The 21,845-nt window shown below is 46.2% G+C and overlaps 1 protein-coding gene across 1 annotated transcript in view; it reads left to right on the forward strand.

Moving 5' to 3' along the window:
* Positions 1–21,845, forward strand: part of GORASP1 (golgi reassembly stacking protein 1) — a 46,191-nt gene that overhangs the window by 7,377 nt on the left and 16,969 nt on the right. Inside the window, exons 2-3 of the mRNA XM_040433795.1 lie at positions 11,189–11,269; positions 20,841–21,044. Of these exons, the coding sequence (XP_040289729.1) occupies positions 11,189–11,269; positions 20,841–21,044 (285 nt within the window). The remainder of the gene's footprint in view (positions 1–11,188; positions 11,270–20,840; positions 21,045–21,845) is intronic.

Here is a 21,845-nt window from a genome sequence, read left to right on the forward strand (position 1 = left end):
ACTGTATTTGGGATCTCACATCCTCTGCTCACAGCACAAGTTCTTCAGCTTTCTAGTATAGTCAGCTTGGAAGTCACCAGAGAACATGGTGCCGAGAAGGAATGCCAGGGTGTCATGGACCTTACGGCATCAGAGGTTTGCAGGGAGGACTCTGTGCAGTGGAAGTTTTCCAGACTGGGCAGTCAGGTTTGGGCGTAGCACGTCTCATCGCTGGCGTGGCTCTTGACAAACAAGTAAATTGTGTCTCCTCCCTAGTAAATGAGTGAGAGGTTGCACAGACCTTAGTGCGGTATTTTTAACTCTTTTTGATCTGGCAGATCAGGCGTGTGCTAAATGACATTATAAAAGCTGCTTCACATTAGTCTGTGAACTAATGTATGTGGAGGGCGTTCAATAAAAAGGAGTTGTCAGTACTAGTGAGCAGAGGAGGTAGTCACACTTTAGAAAAGGGAACTTGTCATGTTGAACGCGGTATCTGAACTACTGGCAGCAGGTTATAGAGCAGGAGGAGCTGAGCAGACTGATGTATAGTTACAGTATTAAAAGATTCAGCAAAACCTTTCTTTTATGCATTTAAATCTCTGCTCTTTCTGAGCGCAGTTGTCCAAGGGGGCGGTCCTGATCAGTCATTGGCAAGTATTCCTGTATACACGCTTACACAGGAAAGCTGTCAATCATTGATAAGAAGAACCCCCACTTGGAAAACAGCTCAGATAGAGCAGAGGTTTAAATGAATAGAAAGTTTTACTGTACCTTTTCCCATAAACTATATATCAATCTGCTCAGCTCCTCCTGCTCTATAGCCTGCTGACTGCTCTGTGTTTTCATAGTGACAGGTTCCCTTTATTGCATCCGGGTCTGGGGGAAGGCCATAGATGTATCAGTTTGCCCTCAGGATATGACAGAATTAGGATGTAACATAAATGTCTGATGGGTGCATTCCTATTTTAAGAATGGGACCCCATCGCACACAGCAGTCAGTGGAGCGGTACCTGTGTAGGCGTAGCTCTCTCCATTTCCTGCTATGGGGCTCTCTCAAAAATACCCAAGTAAGCGCGCTCAGCTATTGTCGGATGTCCCATAGCAGTGAATGGAGAGGGCTGCACATGCTTGGCTCCGTTTCGATTTCCAGGTGTGCGTGAGGGCCCTTTTCTCCAGCTAGGAGCAGGTCCCAGTGGTATTCTTCATTAACCACAGAAAAATGATTTATGATAGCTGCGTTTGGTCCGGGAAAGGTGGTACCCCATTGGCAATCTGCAAATGGTATCGTTCACATCATATTGAAAAAACTCAATAATAATAATCTTTATATATCGCCACCATATTCCGCAGCGCTTTACAATTTAGGAAGTGGAGATGACGCAGAAGGTAGTTGATTGTTATATGAAGTGGTTCAGCCATCTTCCTACTAAAAGGAGTGGTGTAGGCGGGCCGTAACCAACCATTGACTTGAATGGGTCCGCATTCCCCAGATCTGACCGAAGATAGGTCTTCACTTATCTTTTTGCTGTGCAAAGCCACGGATCGGAAGCACTACAAAGTGCTTCCATAGGTTTCTGATCCATGCTTCCGCACCGCAAAAAGATAAAACATGTTCTACCTTTGGCCGCATGTTGCGGATCGCGGACCCGAGTCAATGGGTGCGCATCCGCACACGGCCAGTTTGTGGTCCGCAGCATGGGCACTGAGCCATTACGCATAGGGGCATGATCCCTTACTGTCAGAGGATCGAGTACAGGTCGAAGAATAAGATTTGAGGGGGAGGGGGGGTTACTAGGGGAAGAGTCCATTTAGGTAGCTTGGTAAGCCTGCATGAAAAGATGTGTTTTTAAGGCACGTTTCAAAGTAGGGAAGTTGGGAATTGACCTGATATTCCATGGTAGAGCATTCCAGAGAGTAGGTGCAGCTCGAGAAAAGTCTTAAAGACGTGAGTGAGAGGTACGAATTATGGAGGTTATTAATCTTAGATCACTTGCAGAACGGAGAGCACGAGTAGGGTGGTAGATGGAGATGAGGGAGGAGATGTATGGAGGTGCAGCACTGTGGAGAGCTTTGTGGGTGAGGGTGAGAGGTTTCAACTGTATTCTGTGGTGGATGGGCAACCAGTGAAGTGACTGGCACAGGCTAGTAGCATCAGTGTAGCGGCTGGACAGATAGATGAGCCTGGCTGCGGCATTTAGGACAGGCTGGAGGGGGGGAGAGTTTAGTGAGAGGAAGACTGATGTTAATGGGGTCCTCCCACCAGGACAATTCCTATGCATATTCCCTAATGGGAAAAATGAATCTAAGAGGAAGGCCGCTGAGGAGCATCCTCTCTCGCTCAAACTCAAGACATCCGTGTATTAAATGAATGTTTGTACATGTTAATGGTCGCCATGTAGAAACCGCTACAGAGAAAGTGCACAACTGCGTCTTCTGATAACCTTTTCCTTGGGGTCTCGGCATGTTAAGCCTCAAGCACCCTGTGTACAACCCTACTCAATTACCTTCCAATCGCTACTTGAATCTTGACAAAATTAGAGCTTAATGCAGTACACAAGAGTTACCAGCGATGGGAAGAACTCCCAAAACTTCTCTTATTTTCACTAGAGGACAGAAAACTGTATATTTCTTGCACATCAAATATTGCATCACACATCATAGTACAGATGAGTCACTGGCAGGAACATATTTCTGGCTTAGCTTCCATTGAAATTATGGAAGTTGTCCTCATCATTTTTTATTTTTTTTGGTTGAAAGGGGCTTCAGAAAATAACATGGTCACAGGACTTCCAAGCACCCTAGTGACCAGCTGGTCGGACAAACACCCTCAAGAGCTTACATTGTCAAGTGGGCCAGGACTATCTTTATTGACTCAATCTTCAACATTTGCTTCACCTAATGCTTATCTTGCTCTACTGCAGGCATCGCTTCCCAAACCAGGTCTTTCACTCTTGGACCTCAGAGCCAGCTCTTCAGAAGCTGTGAATTTTCTGTACTGCTTATGGCTTCCTCCAGACATCTTGTTGTTGGATTCTACCCTCCATCATCATTGTGGACAGCATATGCACCACATTCATGGAGGAGACAGTTTCCCGCTAGCACCTTTTGTCCTGTTGCTTTATTATTCTTTATGATATGGCACCATGGGCAATTTCTCCCCCCAAGTTACGGTACAGGTGGACAGTATGTAATGGTGGACGCCTGGTACATTTTGCGCATCCTCCAATAGTGGTCACATAATTGTAAAACCTCTGTTGACCAAGTGAGTACCGTAAGTAAGTATATATAATCCTGAGGGACAACCTTTTTATGTCCATTGATATCTATAGCTATGGATGTTATTACGTCAGTGGGGACCCTTGCTTATTGTAATGTTACTTTTGTACTCTATTAAATATATCAAAAACACAATAAAAAGGATTGGACGTACACAAATACATTTTGTGCCTCCTTAACTTTCTTTTGAAATATGGCCAAAAAATCTTGTTTTTGTCCTTTATCAGGTCAAATCTTGAAATTGTGTGGGATCGGAATAGCAAAAATGCCTGATAAAGCTCCTACTACTTCAGGAACGCTCCTGTTATGCTCTTACCGCCCAGTTTATAGTTTTATTTAGTCAGAGGAGGGAGGGCCCACATTGGGCTGCGGTCAGCTGTTGTGTCTGAGTTTTATTGCTTGCATTTTGTACCATTTTTAGGGTACTTTCACACTAGCGTCGCTTGATTCCGGCAGGCAGTTCCCTCTGCGGAACTGCCTGCCAGATCCGGCAATCTGTATGCAAACGGATACCATTTGTAGACGGTGTCATCCGGAAAAAACGTATCCGGTATTTATCTTTTTCACATTTTTAAAGGTCTGCGCATGCGCAGACCACAAAACCAGATCCGTTTTTCCCGAACACTTAGGGCCGAATCCGGCATTAATGCATTTCAACTTAAAATAATGCCGTATCCGGCAAGTGTTCCGGAATTTTGGACAGAGAAAATACTGAAGCATGCCTATTCTGCCAGGTTCTGCTCCTGCAAGCGTGCTCTCTGCATTGAGTTGTGTCACAGCCCAGCCCTCTGCTCTGTAGTGGTCTGGTTGGATGCTATAGCTGTCACTCATAGCCGAGGGGTGGGGCTGTGAAGCAACTCAATGTAGAGAGCATGTCACACTCGCAGGAACAATCTTGGATTTCACTTACGGAGCTGTTACCATCACCACATCAGTCTCCACGATTTGCAATTGAAATATACTAGTATTACTGGCCTGTGTCTTGTAATTAGTCTATAAAATCGCTTTTATTAATATGCTAATTACCTCAATTAGGAGCCCAAAGGGCTGTCCCTCCGGCCGTTGCTGGGATCCGAAGTAATGGGAGCGGCTGGGCTCCAACGGCCGGAGGGACAGCCCCTTGGGCTCCTAATTGAGGTAATTAGCATATTAATAAAAGCGATTTTATAGACTAATTACAAGACACAGGGCAGTCATACTAGTATATTGTAATATAAATCGTGGAGACTGATGTGGTGATGGTAACAGCTCAGTTAGTGAAATCCAGGTGACAGTGTCCCTTTAAAGAATAAAAGTTTATATTCACACTACTCCTGATAGTAAAATCTCCAGAAAAGGTATGGTTGTCCTGTTCTACCTAGTGCTGTCAGCAGTTTAGCATCATCAAAACTACTGACTATTAATATAGTAGAGGTGTAACAGATTCCAGGTGACAGCTATTACTGTGACCACCACCCAGCTCTCCACAGATCCTGAAATACTTATAAGGCCTAAGCATGATGACTATACCAAAATGGATAGTAATCTGTGGTCTAAATCCTATGGATGCTTATAAGTTTAGTAATGTTAGAGATTTAAAGGGGTTGTCTCAACTCGCCATCTCAGGGCAGCAGCTCTTCTGCAGCCCTGAACTTTGTGCTTTTTTGGGGGGGTTCCGCCCTAATTGACAGCACAGGCAAGCATTGTAGCACAGCTCCAGGGCTACTGTGCATGCGCTGGAGCTATGCTACATTAACTCTTTAGGCTGGTGTGAGCAGCCCGTTATGTTGCTGTGGAACCATTCCAAGGCTACTGTGCATGTCCTGGAGCTGTTCTACAAAAACGACAGAGCCTAATGCGAGGCACTCGCTCGATCCCAGCCACCACAAGTGTTCCCCGAACTACGCAAGGGTGACCACCAATTCAAGATTACAACAGTGGCCATATGTCCTGACAACGACCTGATAACTGGGAGTAGAGGAATGAAGAAAGCCCATAATAGGAGGCACTTCTGCTCATGCATTGGAATCTGTAAGTATCTTGTATTCCACTTCTCTGCATGTTGGAGCCTATTCAATTAGATGGGACAATCCCTTTAAGGTTGAATCATGAAGGTGAAACCTTGACACTTCCAGACTCCAGATAATGTGTCTGTAAACGCTGGTCCACCGTGACCTTGTTTACTCCGAACCTTCAGGAGCTGTCAGCTATCCAGCCACCAACACCTGCTGTGGAAGGAGACAACAGATGTCCCCAGTATTTTCCTCTCTATATTTAATGTTCAGTCTGTTTAACCAAGATAACAGTCAGTACTGTCTTATGTTTCTGGAAATGATTCCTGAATGTCTGCTGCGTTTCTGTCGGTGAAGGCGATGTTTCCAGGCCCTCAAGTACATGCCGTACGGATCTTATCCCTGTTTTCTGCACTCCTTTCCACACATAATAACTAATAACTAATAGCAATGATTCATGCCGAAACTGAGAAAAACCTCCGCACAAAATCAGTGGCACAGGTAGTAAAATATGGGCCTGTAACAGTCTGTGGGTGGTATACCACGTGGGCCTGTAACAGTCTGTGGGTGCTATACCACGTGGGCCTGTAACAGTCTGTGGGTGCTATACCACGTGGGCCTGTAACAGTCTGTGGGTGCTATACCACGTGGGCCTGTAACAGTCTGTGGGTGCTATACCACGTGGGCCTGTAACAGTCTGTGAGTGCTATATTACGTGGGCCTGTAACAGTCTGTGGGTGCTATACCACGTAAGCCTGTAACAGTCTGTGGGTGCTATACCACGTGGGCCTGTAACAGTCTGTGAGTGCTATATTACGTGGGCCTGTAACAGTCTGTGAGTGCTATACCACGTGGGCCTGTAACAGTCTGTGAGTGCTATATTACATGGGCCTGTAACAGTCTGTGGGTGCTATACCACGTAAGCCTGTAACAGTCTGTGGGTGCTATACCACGTGGGCCTGTAACAGTCTGTGAGTGCTATATTACGTGGGCCTGTAACAGTCTGTGAGTGCTATATTACGTGGGCCTGTAACAGTCTGTGAGTGCTATATTACGTGGGCCTGTAACAGTCTGTGGGTGCTATACTACGTGGGCCTGTAACAGTCTGTGGGTGCTATACCACGTAAGCCTGTAACAGTCTGTGGGTGCTATACCACGTGGGCCTGTAACAGTCTGTGAGTGCTATACCACGTGGGCCTGTAACAGTCTGTGGGTGCTATACCACGTGGGCCTGTAACAGTCTGTGGGTGCTATACCACGTGGGCCTGTAACAGTCTGTGAGTGCTATATTACGTGGGCCTGTAACAATCTGTGAGTGCTATATTACATGGGCCTGTAACAGTCTGTGGGTGCTATACCACGTAAGCCTGTAACAGTCTGTGGGTGCTATACCACGTGGGCCTGTAACAGTCTGTGAGTGCTATATTACGTGGGCCTGTAACAGTCTGTGAGTGCTATATTACGTGGCCTGTAACAGTCTGTGGGTGCTATACTACGTGGGCCTGTAACAGTCTGTGGGTGCTATACCACGTAAGCCTGTAACAGTCTGTGGGTGCTATATTACATGGTCCTGTAACAGTCTGTGAGTGCTATATTACGTGGGCCTGTAACAGTCTGTGGGTGCTATACTACGTGGGCCTGTAACAGTCTGTGGGTGCTATACTACGTGGGCCTGTAACAGTCTGTGGGTGCTATACTACGTGGGCCTGTAACAGTCTGTGGGTGCTATACCACGTAAGCCTGTAACAGTCTGTGGGTGCTATATTACATGGGCCTGTAACAGTCTGTGGGTGCTATACCACGTGGGCCTGTAATAGTCTGTGGGTGCTATACCACGTAAGCCTGTAACAGTCTGTGGGTGCTATATTACATGGTCCTGTAACAGTCTGTGAGTGCTATATTACATGGGCCTGTAACAGTCTGTGGGTGCTATACCACGTGGGCCTGTAACAGTCTGTGGGTGCTATACCACGTGGGCCTGTAATAGTCTGTGGGTGCTATACCACGTAAGCCTGTAACAGTCTGTGGGTGCTATATTACGTGGGCCTGTAACAGTCTGTGAGTGCTATATTACGTGGGCCTGTAACAGTCTGTGGGTGCTATACTACGTGGGCCTGTAACAGTCTGTGGGTGCTATACCACGTAAGCCTGTAACAGTCTGTGGGTGCTATATTACGTGGGCCTGTAACAGTCTGTGAGTGCTATACCACGTAAGCCTGTAACAGTCTGTGGGTGCTATATTACATGGGCCTGTAACAGTCTGTGGGTGCTATACCACGTGGGCCTGTAATAGTCTGTGGGTGCTATACCACGTAAGCCTGTAACAGTCTGTGGGTGCTATATTACATGGTCCTGTAACAGTCTGTGAGTGCTATACCACGTGGGCCTGTAACAGTCTGTGGGTGCTATACCACGTGGGCCTGTAACAGTCTGTGGGTGCTATACCACGTGGGCCTGTAATAGTCTGTGGGTGCTATACCACGTAAGCCTGTAACAGTCTGTGGGTGCTATATTACGTGGGCCTGTAACAGTCTGTGAGTGCTATATTACGTGGGCCTGTAACAGTCTGTGGGTGCTATACTACGTGGGCCTGTAACAGTCTGTGGGTGCTATACCACGTGGGCCTGTAATAGTCTGTGGGTGCTATATTACATGGGCCTGTAACAGTCTGTGAGTGCTATACCACGTGGGCCTGTAACAGTCTGTGAGTGCTATATTACGTGGGCCTGTAACAGTCTGTGGGTGCTATACCACGTGGGCCTGTAACAGTCTGTGAGTGCTATATTACGTGGGCCTGTAACAGTCTGTGGGTGCTATACCACGTGGGCCTGTAACAGTCTGTGAGTGCTATACCACGTGGGCCTGTAACAGTCTGTGGTGCTATATTATGTGGGCCTGTAACAGTCTGTGAGTGCTGTACCACAGATCTGTAATATGGTTGTTTGCATGAGGCCTGATTTTTGTTTGGCGAGAGTTAATTTGATTATAGAAAACCCCTTTATGCCATGATTTATGTAAAAAATGAAAATCAGACATCATATAGTACATGACAATACCTTTGTAACAAAGCAGAACCAGCCCTGCACCTCACATGGATCCAGAGATCTCCCCATTCACTGCTCCAATTGTTCTGCTAGATCAGGGATACCCAACCTGCGGCCCTCCAGATGTTGCAAAACTACAACTCCCAGCATGCTTACAGCTATCAGCCTACAGCAGGGCATTGTGGGAGTTGTAGTTTTACAACAGCTAGAGGGCCGCAGGTTGGGCATCACTGTGCTAGATTCTCTTCAGCCTGGCAGCTCAGGGGGCGTCTCCTCTCTGCTGCAGCTCTCTCCCTGTAACAGCCATAGCTTCAACCAGATCATATGGCTGCTGATATCTGAAGATTTAGGGCTCTTTCACACTTGCGTTCTTGTCTTCCGGCATAGAGTTCCGTTGTCGGGGCTCTATGCTGGAAGAATCCTGATCAGGATTATCCTAATGCATTCTGAATGGAGAGAAATCCGTTCAGGATGCATCAGGATGTCTTCAGTTCCGGAACGGAACGTTTTTTGGCCGGAGAAAATACTGCAGCATGCTGCGCTTTTTGCTCCGGCCAAAAATCTGGAACACTTGCCGCAAGGCCGGATCCGGAATTAATGCCCATTGAAAGGCATTGATCCGGATCCGGCCTTAAGCTAAACGTCGTTTCGGCGCATTACCGGATCCGACGTTTAGCTTTTTCAGAGTGGTTACCATGGCTGCAAGGACGCTAAAGTCCTGACAGCCATGGTAAGTGTAGTGGGGAGCGGGGGAGCAGTGTACTTACCGTCCGTGCGGCTCCTGGGGCGCTCCAGAGTGACGTCAGGGCGCCCCAAGCGCATGGATGACGTGATCACATGGATCACGTCATCCATGCGCATGGGGCGCTCTGACGTCATTCTGGAGCGCCCCGGGAGCCGCACGGACTGTAAGTATACCGCTCCCCCGCTCCCCGCTCCTACTATGGCAACCAGGACTTTAATAGCGTCCTGGGTGCCATAGTAACACTGAACGCATTTGTAAGACGGTTCCGTCTTCAAATGCTTTCAGTACACTTGCGTTTTTCCGGATCCGGAGTGTAATTCCGGCAAATGGAGTGCACGACGGATCCGGACAACGCAAGTGTGAAAGAGGCCTTAAACTGATCTTATTCGACCAGCTCAGGGAGACCGACAAAAAATAAGGAAAAGAACAAACAGCAGGAGGCGCTATACAGATAGATTTTATTGAATAGCTCGCTTGCTATAGTACATTTTTAATTACATGCAATTACATAAGTATTCAGATTCAAGTGCTGGTTTGAAAAATATAGAATATGTTTTGTGATAAAACCGCTTTAAATATGACCGACCACCACAAATCCTGATGACAAGACATCCGGTATGGCTGGGGGAGTTGCTATCAGTGATTAATTTTCACTGCAGCAGCCACTACAGGGAAATGTGCTATTACATCCAGTATGTTGGGCTCAGCCGCCACTGAGATTTCTGCTGCATATGGGCCAGGTGTCGCTCCTGATCCCCGAATGGCCACCGCTGCATCTTGCAGGTGACGCTAAGGTCCCTTTCACACGGGCGAGTATTCCGCGCGGATGCGATGCGCGAGGTGAACGCATTGCACCCGCACTGAATACCGACCCATTCATTTCTATGGGGCTGTTCACATGAGCGGTGATTTTCACGCATCACTTGTGCGTTGCGTGAAAATCGCAGCATGCTCTATATTCTGCGTTTTTCACGCAACGCAGATGCGGTGCGATTTTCACGCATGGTTGCTAGGTGACAGTCTATTCACTGTATTATTTTCCCTTATAACATGGTTATTCTGAATACAGAATGCTTAGTAGGTGATCAATTTTAGGGTTAAAAAAAATAAATAAATTAACTCACCTTCTCCTCTTGTTCGCGTAGTTCCCGGTCTCTTCTTTACTTCTCAAAAGATGAACTATTGGCTAGGACCTGTGGTGACGTCAGATCACATGCTCCAATCACATGGTCCATCACCACGGTGATGGACCATGTGATTGGAGCATGTGATCTGACGTCACCATAGGTCCTTTAGCCCACAACTCATCATTACAGAAGTAAAGAAGAGACCGGGAACTACGCGAACAAGAGGAGAAGGTGAGTTAATTTTTTTTATTTTTTTTTAACCCTTAATTGATCACCTACTATGCATTCTGTATTCAGAATAACCATGTTATAAGGGAAAATAATACAATCTACACAACACCGATCCCAAGCACCTGGGTACCAAACATGCGTGATTTTTCTCACGCGAGTGCAAAACGCATTACAATGTTTTGCACTCGCGCGGAAAAATCGCGGGTGTTCCCGCAACGCACCCGCACATTTTCCCGCAACGCCCGTGTGAAAGAGGCCTAAGGGATGCATCTGCGGGTGCCGGGGTAAGGCCCCATTCACACGTCCGCAATTTCGTTCTGCATTTTGCAGAACGGAATTGTGGACCCATTAATTTCTATGGGGCCGCACGATGTGATGCCCGGATACGGAATTTCGGATCCGCACTTCCGGGTCCGCAATTCCGTTCCCCAAAAAAATAGAACATGTCCTATTCTTGTCCGCAATTGCAGACAAGATTAGGTATTTTCTATTATAGTGCCGGCGATGTGCGGTCCGCAAATTGCAGAATGCACATTGCCGGTGTCCGTGTTTTGTGGATCCGCAAAATACACACGGATGTGTGAATGGACCCTAAGCTATATGAGGGGCCCGGGCATTAGGGAGCATCATTTGGAATCCGCCCCTTAATTTCCATCAAATCCTGAAATTGTGAGCAGTTCTGAGCTGATATATTGCAGTATTACAGTGAGTGACAGTATTAAAAAAATCAAAAATCAATTTTTATACCACATTGCAAATCAATATATATATGTTTGTTTTTGTTTTTTTTAGGTACAAGAGAATTCTCCTGCACAAAAAGCTGGACTCGAGCCATTCTTTGATTTTATTATTGCGATCGGACATTCCCGGCTGGTAAGTGACTCCTCAGGGTGGACAAGCTGTCTGGGTTCTTGACCATTCGCTCATTCAATTTCGGGGTACAGGGCCATGTCCTCATGATTGTGGGGGTTCCAGCAGTCGGATGCCCACTGATCTAATAGTTATCCCCTATGCTGTGTATAAATAACTTTATCTAAGGCCTCATGCACACGACCGTATTTTTTTGCGGTCCGCAAAACGGGGTTCCGTTTTTCCGTGATCCGTGACCGTTTTTTCGTCCGTGGGTCTTCCTTGATTTTTGGAGGATCCACGGACATGAAAAAAAAGTCTGTGCGGAGCCAAACAGATCCGTCCTGAATTACAATGCAAGTCAATGGGGACGGATCCGTTTGACGTTGACACAATATGGTGCAATTTCAAACGGATCCGTCCCCCATTGACTTTCAATGTAAAGTCAGGAGTTAATATACCATCGGATCGGAGTTTTCTCCAATCCGATGGTATATTTTAACTTGAAACGTCCCCATCACCATGGGAACGCCTCTATGTTAGAATATACTGTCGGATTAGAGTTACATCGTGAAACTCAAATCCGACAGTATATTCTAACACAGAGGCGTTCCCATGGTGATGGGGACGCTTCAGGTTAGAATATACTAAAAGAACTGTGTACATGACTGCCCCCTGCTGCCTGGAAGGGGCTGCCAGGCAGCAGGGGGCAGCCCCCCCCCCCTGTAGTTAACACATTGGTGGCCAGTGTGGCCGGCCCCCCCCCCCCTCCCCTGTAGTTAACTCATTGGTGGCCAGTGTGGCCAGCCCCCCCCCCCTCCCTCCCCTGTAGTTAACTCATTGGTGGCCAGTGGCCCCCCCCTCCCCTGTAGTTAACTCGTTGGTGGCCAGTGGGCCCCCTCTCCCTCCCCTGTAGTTAACTCGTTGGTGGCCAGTGGGCCTTCTCCCCTCCCTCCCCCTCCTAATTAAAATCTCCCTCCTATCATTGGTGGCAGCGGAGTGTACCGATCGGAGTCCCAGTTTAATCGCTGGGGCTCCGATCGGTAACCATGGCAACCAGGACGCTACTGCAGTCCCGGTTGCCATGGTTACTGAGCAATTTGTAGAACCATTATACTTACCTGCGAGCTGCGATCTCTGCGTCCGGCCGGGAGCTCATCCTACTGGTAAGTGACATGACCATCACCATGGGAACGCCTCTGTGTTAGAATATACTGTCGGTTCTGAGTTTTCACGAAGTGAAAACTCAGCTATGAAAAAGCTTTTATGCAGACGGATCTTCGGATCCGTCTGTATAAAAACTAACCTACGGATCACGGACATGGATGCCAATCTTGTGTGCATCCGTGTTCTTTCACGGACCCATTGACTTGAATGGGTCCGTGAACCGTTGGCCGTGAAAAAAATAGGACAGGTCATATTTTTTTTACGGCCAGGAAACACGGATCACGGATGCGGCTGCAAAACGGTGCATTTTCCGCGAAAAAAAACGGAAAACGGCACAACGGCCACGGGTGCACACAACGGTCGTGTGCATGAGGCCTAACTGGAATACGCCTTTAGATCTTACACCATTCAAGCATGTCAGATGTGTATGAAAGGGGATATGCAGTGGAAAGATATTGGTAGCCTATCCTCAGAGTCATCAATAACAGATCGGCAGGGGTCCGACTCCCAGAACACATGCCGGCCCGCTGTATGAAGGGGTAGAGGCTCTCACATAGACAAATCAAGCCAAGCAGACACATTTCTATGGAAAGTTATTTTATCACCCGATTCTACCAATTTTTATGAGATCAGCTGACAGGCTAAGCACATAGACTGTGACAACAACCCGAGCCTGCTCAGTAAGCGTGGATTAGTAGTTGTCAGAAATTCTCACTACTGTTCCTGCAAATGACCATATTACGGTCTGCTGGGCAGGAGCTGAATGTCTAGTTCCAAGGATGGAGGAGATCGGTAAAGGCGTTCCTGATCTACCAGGGTGGGATCCAATCTGCAGAGCCTTAAATGGGTCTTCTGGGACTTGAGTATTGATGAGCTTTCCTTAGGATATATCACATGAGTGGGGGTCTGACTTCTGACACCCCAGTGGGGTGTTTGCAGGAACTCTGGCGCCAGGACCAGGCCCCACCCGCTGTAATGGTGGTGCCTTGTTACTGCAGCACTGCTCCCATCGATCTGATATTGATGACCTATCCTAACGAGAGTTCATCAGTACTTAAGGCCCTGGAGAACCCCTTTAATACGGCCACATGCATTAGCTATCATACTGCATAATGATAGCAGAGGCAGTAAGTTACTTTTTGGTTCATTTTTTATAAAGTGTAATGATGGGGATGTTAAACATCGTGGTAAATATTAGGGAAATATGTTTTGTACTGGAAAACAGTGTAAAGAGTCTCCTTACCAAAGCTGTAACTGAGTGTTACTATGGAGAGTCTGTCTTCAGTTGTACTGAGCGCTGAAGACGCTCGTGTGTGACAAGTCAGATAGGCAGGGAGATGGGCAGTGATAGTAAGGGCACATTTACATAGTCAGGGACTGGGGTCATGGCAGGAGATTGTCTGAAAATTAGTCTTCATGTATGTCTGGGCCCACTGCAACCATTTCAGTCAGTTTAGGGGACGTGATAACTGAAGAGTCAGTTTAGGGGACGTGATAAGCCTGCCCATGAGTTGGTTGCTGTGAGAATTTGGCAGCAGACTGACCAGCTTGGCACGGACGCTGGTTGGTGCGCACATTTTTATGGAGCGATAAGTACAGATATGAACAGGATGAGGAACAGGAGGCTTTTTGATATCCTAGGAAGAGGTACAGCTTTACCCTAACCTTTGATCGGTGTCAGTTATATAATCTTAAAGGGGAACTAAACCCTGAAGATAAAAACCTAACACAAATGCATAAGCAGTTTAGGAGTCATCTTGCAGACAAAGAACGATGGGGGAGATTTATCAAAACTGGTGCATTGGAAAACTGCCAATAGCAACCGACCAGATTCCACCTTTCATTTTTCAGAACTCCTTTGGAAAATAAAAGGGTCGATCTGATTGGTTGCCATGGGCAACCAAGTCAGTTTTCCTTTGCACAAGGTTTGATAAACCCCCCCTTTTTCCTCTCCTCACTCTGCCCATCTTCAGCTACAGAACGGCTGGGTGACATGCCTGATGTCACACACAGGAAGTTCAGGAGAGGGGTGCGGCTAGACCACACTGACTGAAATGTCGGCAGATCGATGTGCCTGCACTGCTCTAGGAGTCCCTGCCTTTAATCTCTACGGCCACTTTCTTTCCCGCTCCCCTGAGATCTATGATCTGCCTCCCTGCCCTTTCAACTTACTCACTCCACTGCAGCCAATTTCATTTTACCCCATTTACCCACTGACACAGGGCTCAGCAGAGCAGAGAAGTGGTGAAGGAACCTGTGTGATGTCACCATGTGGGTGGAGCTCCTGTTCTGCATATGTGAGAGGGTAACGGTTTCCCTCTATGAGTTGTCATATACTAGGAATTGTAGTTACTTCTGTATATTCACTCCCTGTAATGTCCTCTGAAAGCCCATAATAACATCCTAGATATGCTGGTAGTTGTAGTTCTCTCCTCTTATACCCCTCTCCATGTAATGGCCAATGATGCCCCATAATAACAGTCTAGAGATGCTGGGAGTTGTAGTTCTGTCCTTTTATTCCCCTTTCTTATAATGTCCACTGATGCCCTATAATAGTTTGAACATGCTGGGAGTTGTAATTCTCTCCTCTTACACTCTTCTCCCTGTAATGTTCACTAATGCCTCATAATAATAGTATGAGCAAACTAGTAGTTGTAGCTGTCTACTCTTAAACCCCTCTCCATGTAATGTCCCATAATAACAGTTTGGTCATGCTGGGTGTTGTAGTTCTCCCCTCTTAGATCCCTCTCCTTATAATGTCCATTGATGCCCCATAATAACAGTCTGAACATGCTGGGAGGTTTTTTTCCGCCCCTTCTCACATTCTGACTGATGGGGAAGGTCTCTGTTGAAATATGCATTTTCTCTCACTGACTGTCGCTACAAACTGGGTTATATTTGTATATATTTGAGTGAGGAGGGGGGTTTATCTTGGTACATTTAGTATTCTGCAAGACTCCATTACAGATCCATAGGGTAGTAACCCAGCTTTTTCAGGAACCTAAAAGGCAAATCTACTTAGATGTGGTACTATTTAGGAGTGAGGAGGGGGGTTTATTTTGTTAGATTTAGCATTCTGCAGTCTATTATAGTTCCACATAGTGGTACCCTTTCTCAGGAACCCGAAAGGCAAATCTGCCTAGTTATGGCACTATTTAGGAAAGGGAAATAGGATTTATCTTGGTAGGTTTGGTATTCTGTAGTATATTACAGCTCTACATGGTTGTAACCAAATCTATTTTGTAGTCAAAATTTGTATAAGAAGCTAGGAGATTCCTTCCAACAACATGGCCACTCTCGCTGTGAAGACAAAAGTTATCGAGACTAAACCCTGCTCCCCCTTCCTAAACGTCCTGGCTCATGTGCACTAGTGTGAGAGGGAGGGGGAGATGACATGGCTGCAGCCTGAGAGTAATACACTGCTTTTGTAGTTTATTTTTCATGGTCTGCAATTGTAATCTAACGAAACAAGAGTGAATAACAGACACATGAGTAGATTATGTTATGTTTAGTTGGTTGTTTGTTTTTTGTGTTTGGATCTGGCTTTAGTTGCTCTTTAAGGCCGGGATCACATGCACTTTTTGAGCCTAAGGCAATAGTGAGCCAGAATGTCATCCCTTATACACGGACCAAAAATATAAACGCAACACTTCCGGTTTTGCTCTCATTTTGCATGAGCTGAACTCAGAGATCTGAAACATTTTCTACATACACAAAAGACCCATTACTCTCAAATATTGTTCACAAATATGTCTAAATCTGTGTTAGTGAGCACTTCTCCTTTGCCGAGATGATCCATCCCACCTCACAGGTGTGGCATATCAAGGTGCCGATTAGACAGCATGAATATTGCACAGGTGTGCCTTAGACTGCCCACAATAAAAGACCACTCTGAAATGTGCAGTTTGATTACACAGCACAATGCAACAGATATCGCAACGTTTGAGGGAGCGTGCAGTTGGCATGCTGACTGCAGGAATGTCTACCAGAGCTGTTGCCCGTGTTCATTTCTCTACCATAAGCCGTCTCCAAAGGCGTTTCAGAGAATTTGGCAGTACATCCAACCGGCCTAGCAACCGCAGACCACATGTAACCACACCAGCCCAGGACCTCCACATCCAGCATGTTCACCTCCATGATCGCCTGAGACCAGCCACCCGGACAGCAGCAGCAACAATCGGTTTGTATAACCGAAGAATTTCTGCACAAACTGTCATAAACCGTCTCAGGGAAGCTCATCTGCATGCTCATCGTCCTCATCAGGGTCTGGACCTGACTGCAGTTCGTCGTCGTAACCGACTTGAGTGGGCAAATGCTCACATTCGATAGCGTTTGGCACGTTGGAGAGGCGTTCTGTTCACGGGTGAGTCCCGCTTTTCACTGTTCAGGGCAGGTGGCAGACAGCGTCGTGTGGGTGAGCAGTTTGCTGACGTCAACGTTGTGGATCGAGCCGCCCATGGTGGCGGTGGGGTTATGGTAGGGGCAGGCATATGTTATGGACAACGAACACAGGTGCATTTTATTGATGGCATTTTGAATGCACAGAGATACGGTGATCCTGAGGCCCATTGTTGTGCCATTCATCCCCGACGACCGTCACCTCATGTTGCAGCATGATAATGCATGGCCCCATATTGCAAGGATCTGTACACAATTCCTGGAAGCTGAAAACATCACAGAAAGGCAAAACAGTGCACATTTCAGAGTGGCCTTTTATTGTGGGCAGTCTAAGGCACACCTGTGCAATATTCATGCTGTCTACCCAGCACCTTGATATGCCACACCTGTGAGGTGGGATGGATTATCTCGGCAAAGGAGAAGTGCTCACTAACACAGATTTAGACAGATTTGTGAACAATATTTGAGAGTAATGGATCTTTTGCGTATGTAGAAAATGTTTCAGATCTCTGAGTTCAGCTCATGCAAAATGGGAGCAAAACTGAAAGTGTTGCGTTTATATTTTTGTTCAGTGTATTTCCCATTCCTTTTGAATCCACTCCTGGCTTTGGCTCAAAAACTGCATGTGTGATTCTAGCCTTATTCTGTTTTCATCTGCATAGAGAGTAAAGCTGCCCATGCACCTTTAATAGCGGTCAGCCGAACTCTCATTTGACCGACAGCCATTTCTCCAGACTCCTTCATACACATGCATGCTCGTTTCAGTTGAGCATACATGTCTTTTCAATGGCAAGAGAGAACACTATGGCAGAAACTTATCTCTTGCCAGAACAAAAGGATCGGGAGCTGAAATCCTACGTGCCTGGTCTGACAATCTATTTCTAACAAAGCTAGAACCAGCCCTGTACCTCACACGGATCCAGAGATCTCCCCATTCATTGCTCCAGAGGCTCTGATAGATTTATTTCAAGCTTGCAGCTCAGGGGCGTGTTCTTTCTGCTGCAGCTGGTAGCAGTTAAAGGATGGAACTGGGCATGTCTATTCACATCTGTGAGGAAAAAAAGCAAACAGCAGGTGGCGCTACACAGATACATTTTATTAAATAACTTAGTGACTATGCAAAATTTTGGAATCTGTAAAAATCTACTCCAGCTCTCTGGCGTCAATGTAAGTATATTGCAGGGATTGTCTAAGAAGAAAAAAAAATAAAAAATCCTGGACGAACGCTACAATTTTCTAAAATAATGTTATACTTGCCCCTTTCTCCAATGTAGGTCTGGTCCTCCTGCTTCTTTCTGCTTGTTTATAGTATGTAATGGTGATGGCTCAAGACCGCTGCAGCCAATCACTGCCTCAGCGGTTTTCCTCTGCAGTGATTGGCTGCAACAGTAACGCGCCATACAGCTGCACATCACCCGTACACTGTGATATGCAGGTGTGTGACACATCAATCATTATCCTCAGCTGTAGAACAGTAGAGGGAAGAAAAATATATAAAAATAAAATAATATGGTTGCATAAGTGTGCACACCCTTAAAAGAGTCTGTCACCTACATAACATGTTTTAAACTGATGATATCGCTCTGTGGGAGGCAGATCCACAACACTGATGGTACCCATGTTTAGTTTTTCAGAGCCTCCAAAGTACCTAAAATAAAGTTTTAAAAATATGCAAATTACCTATCGCAAGTGCCCAGGGGCGGAGAGTGTGCTGCACGTGCCCAGTGCTCCCCGCCTTACTTGCTCCTGACTCCTCCCCTCTGTATCGTCCGGCCAGCCCTGTATCCTGGCGGCGTCATTTTCGTCTCCATTCATAATCCAGAGCCTGTGCGCTTTACCGCGGGTGTACGTAACTGGCGCATGCGCACGGCATATCAGTATGCCTCTGCCCACAGTGGGCAATGTACTGCACATGCCCGGACCCGGCGGTGAAGCGAACAGGCACTAGATTATGAATGGAGATGAGAATGACCCAGCAAGGATACAGGGCTGGCCGGACGATACAGAGGGGAGGAGTCAGGAGCAAGTAAGGCGGGGAGCACTGGGCACGTGCAGCACACTCTCCGCCCCTGGGCACTTGCGATAGGTAATTTGCATATTTTTAAAACTTTATTTTAGGTACTTTGGAGGCTCTGAAAAACTAAACATGGGTACCATCAGTGTTGTGGATCTGCCTCCCACAGAGCGATATCATCAGTTTAAAACATGTTATGTAGGTGACAGACTCCCTTTAAACTAATACTTTGTTGAAGCACCTTTTGATTTTATTACAGCACTCAGCCTTTTTGGGTATCAGTCTATCAGCATGGCACATTTTGACTTGGCCCACTCTTCTTTCACAAACACTCCAAATCTGTCAGATTGCGAGGGCATCTCCTGTGCACAGCCCTCTTCAGATCACCCCACAGATATTCAATCGGATTAAGGTTTGGGCTCTGGCTGGGCCATTCCAAAACTTTAATCTTCTTCTGGTGAAGCCATTCCTTTGTTGATTTGGATGTATGCTTTGGGTCGTTGTCATGCTGAAAGATGAAGTTCCTATTCATGTTCAGCTTTCCAGCAGAAGCCTGAAGGTTTTGTGCCAATATTGACTGGTATTTGGAACTGTTCATAATTCCCTCTAGCTTAACTAAGGCCCCAGTTCCAGCTGAAGAAAAACAGCCCCTTGGCATGATGCTGCTACCACCATGCTTCACTGTGGGTATGGTGTTCTTTTGGTGATGTGCAGTGTTGTTTTTGGGCCAAATATATCTTTTGGAATTATGGCCAAAAAGTTCAACCTTGGTTTCATCAGCCCATAACACCTTTTCCCACATGCTTTTGGGAGACTTCAGATGTGTTTTTGCAAAATGTAGCCTGGCTTGGATGTTTTCTTCGTAAGAAAAGGCTTCCGTCTTGCCACTCTACCCCATAGCCCAGACATATGAAGAATACGGGAGATTGTTGTCACATGGACCACACAGCCAGTACTTGCCAGATATTCCTGCAGGTCCTTTAATGTTGCTGTAGGCCTCTTGGTAGCCTCCCAGACAAGCTTTCTTCTCATCTTTTCATCAATTTTGGAGGGAAGTCCAGCTCTTGGTAATGTCACTGTTGTGCCATATTTTCTCCACTTGATGATGACTGTCTTCACTGTGTTCCATGGTATATCTAATGCCTTGGAAATTCTTTTGTGAGGTCACCTATAGCTTTTACTTCTACATAGAACTTTTTGATCATCTTTTTACGCGACCAGTGATGTAGATGTATGTCATTGGTCATTAATAGGATTAACAGCGTATCAATGGCAAACAATTCCATATTTATTATGATCTATGCAATGAGCACCATATGTAGTGATACATCCCCTTGTACAGTCCCTAACTTGTATCTGACAGCTACAGGCTTGGAGCCAGTGTACACAGTCGTACTTCTCTCTTCTCTTGTATACGGAACCATATATTTATTTGCTGAAGCCAGAATTCCCGTTTGAAGGGGTTGTCCCACAAAAAAAATATTCAGCATTTTTCAAACCAGCAACTGGCCCTGAATACTTTTGTAATCGCATGGAATTAAAAATTTTGTATAGCAACTGAGCTATTAAATAAAATGTATCTGTGTAGCGCCACCTGCTGTTTGTTCTTTTCATTATTTCTCTGTCCACCTCATTTGGTTGGTAGAACACGCTCAGTTTACATCTTCAATTGTCACCAGTCATATCTTCTATTAGAAGCTGTGGCAGTTACAGGGAGCGAGCTACAGCAGAAAGGACACGTCCCCTGAACTGCCAACCTGAAATAAATCTACCAGATTAATTGGAGCAATGAATGGGGAGATCTCTGGATCCATGTGAGGTGCAGGGCTGGTTCCAGCTTTGTTAGAAAGATGTTGTCATGTACTATATGATCTCAGATCTCAGATTTTTTTTGCATCAATCTTGGCATAAGCCCTTTGAAAAGTGTTTTCTCAGTATTGTGCGGCTTGGGATGGGATGGTACGTGTGCAGTATACATCCTGCTGTCCTGTAAACCAGTGTTTCCATTCTTTTCAGAACAAGGAGAACAGCATGTTCAAAGATCTCTTGAAAGCCAACATGGAGAAGCCTGTGAAGCTGGAGGTCTACAACACAAAGACGATAAAAGTGCGAGAGGTGGAGGTCACCCCCAGCAACATGTGGGGAGGCCAAGGGCTCCTAGGGGCCAGCGTCAGATTCTGCAGCTTCCAAGGGGCGAATGAACATGTGTGGCATGTGCTGGTATGACCTATATCAATCCTGTCTTCAGTGCGGGGTCAGATAAGATGCCATGACCTATCCATTTATTATGTTTATTGGAGAATACAGAGAGGTCTTTAGGTGCCCATAGAGCATACGTGTTGCATGCCAACACCAGTAGAGTAAGATGGTAAAACAGGCCAGCGCCAATGTCAGTGTGGTTTCACACTGGTGTGCAAAAGTGGCAAACTTTGGCGCAAGTGCCATTTCGCAACCAATTTTTTTGCTTTTTTTTTCACCACCCTCACCACTTCTTAGCAGGTATGGGGCGACCTGCGGATGACACATGTACCAGCATATGCACCAAAAAAATGGCGTACATTATACCTGAAATCTCTGCCAGCTTCCCTGCTCGCATAGATTTAATTTTCTGTGGCATGGACCTCCTGAAGATGACCCAGAATTATTACCTCTTAAAAACTCTGGCACAGGGTACGCCAGTGGGGTTTGTTTTTAGGCAATGTTGTCTTAATACATTCTTCCCTTCGGTGCTGTGGCCAAAAGCCTAGTCATTGTGCAGCAGGTAAATGTGCACCTCTAAGCAACGGTGTAGTCACGATGTGCGTGTTCCAATGAAATGAGGATAAAAATACTAGAAGATTTGTAGCAGCACTTACGGAAAAAATGTCCAATGTGGTGGTGGTGCCAGCGGTGATGGGAACCAGTCTGTAGTTCCCCCGTTGTTCAAGGATATTGAAGGAAACCGCAGCACTCCTAACTCTTCAAAGATTCTGCATTTTATTCACCAAAATGTGCAACGTTTCGACCCTACAAGGTCTTTTT

This window comes from Bufo bufo, chromosome 5 (genome assembly GCF_905171765.1).
Source record: "Bufo bufo chromosome 5, aBufBuf1.1, whole genome shotgun sequence".
Lineage (NCBI taxonomy): Eukaryota > Metazoa > Chordata > Amphibia > Anura > Bufonidae > Bufo > Bufo bufo.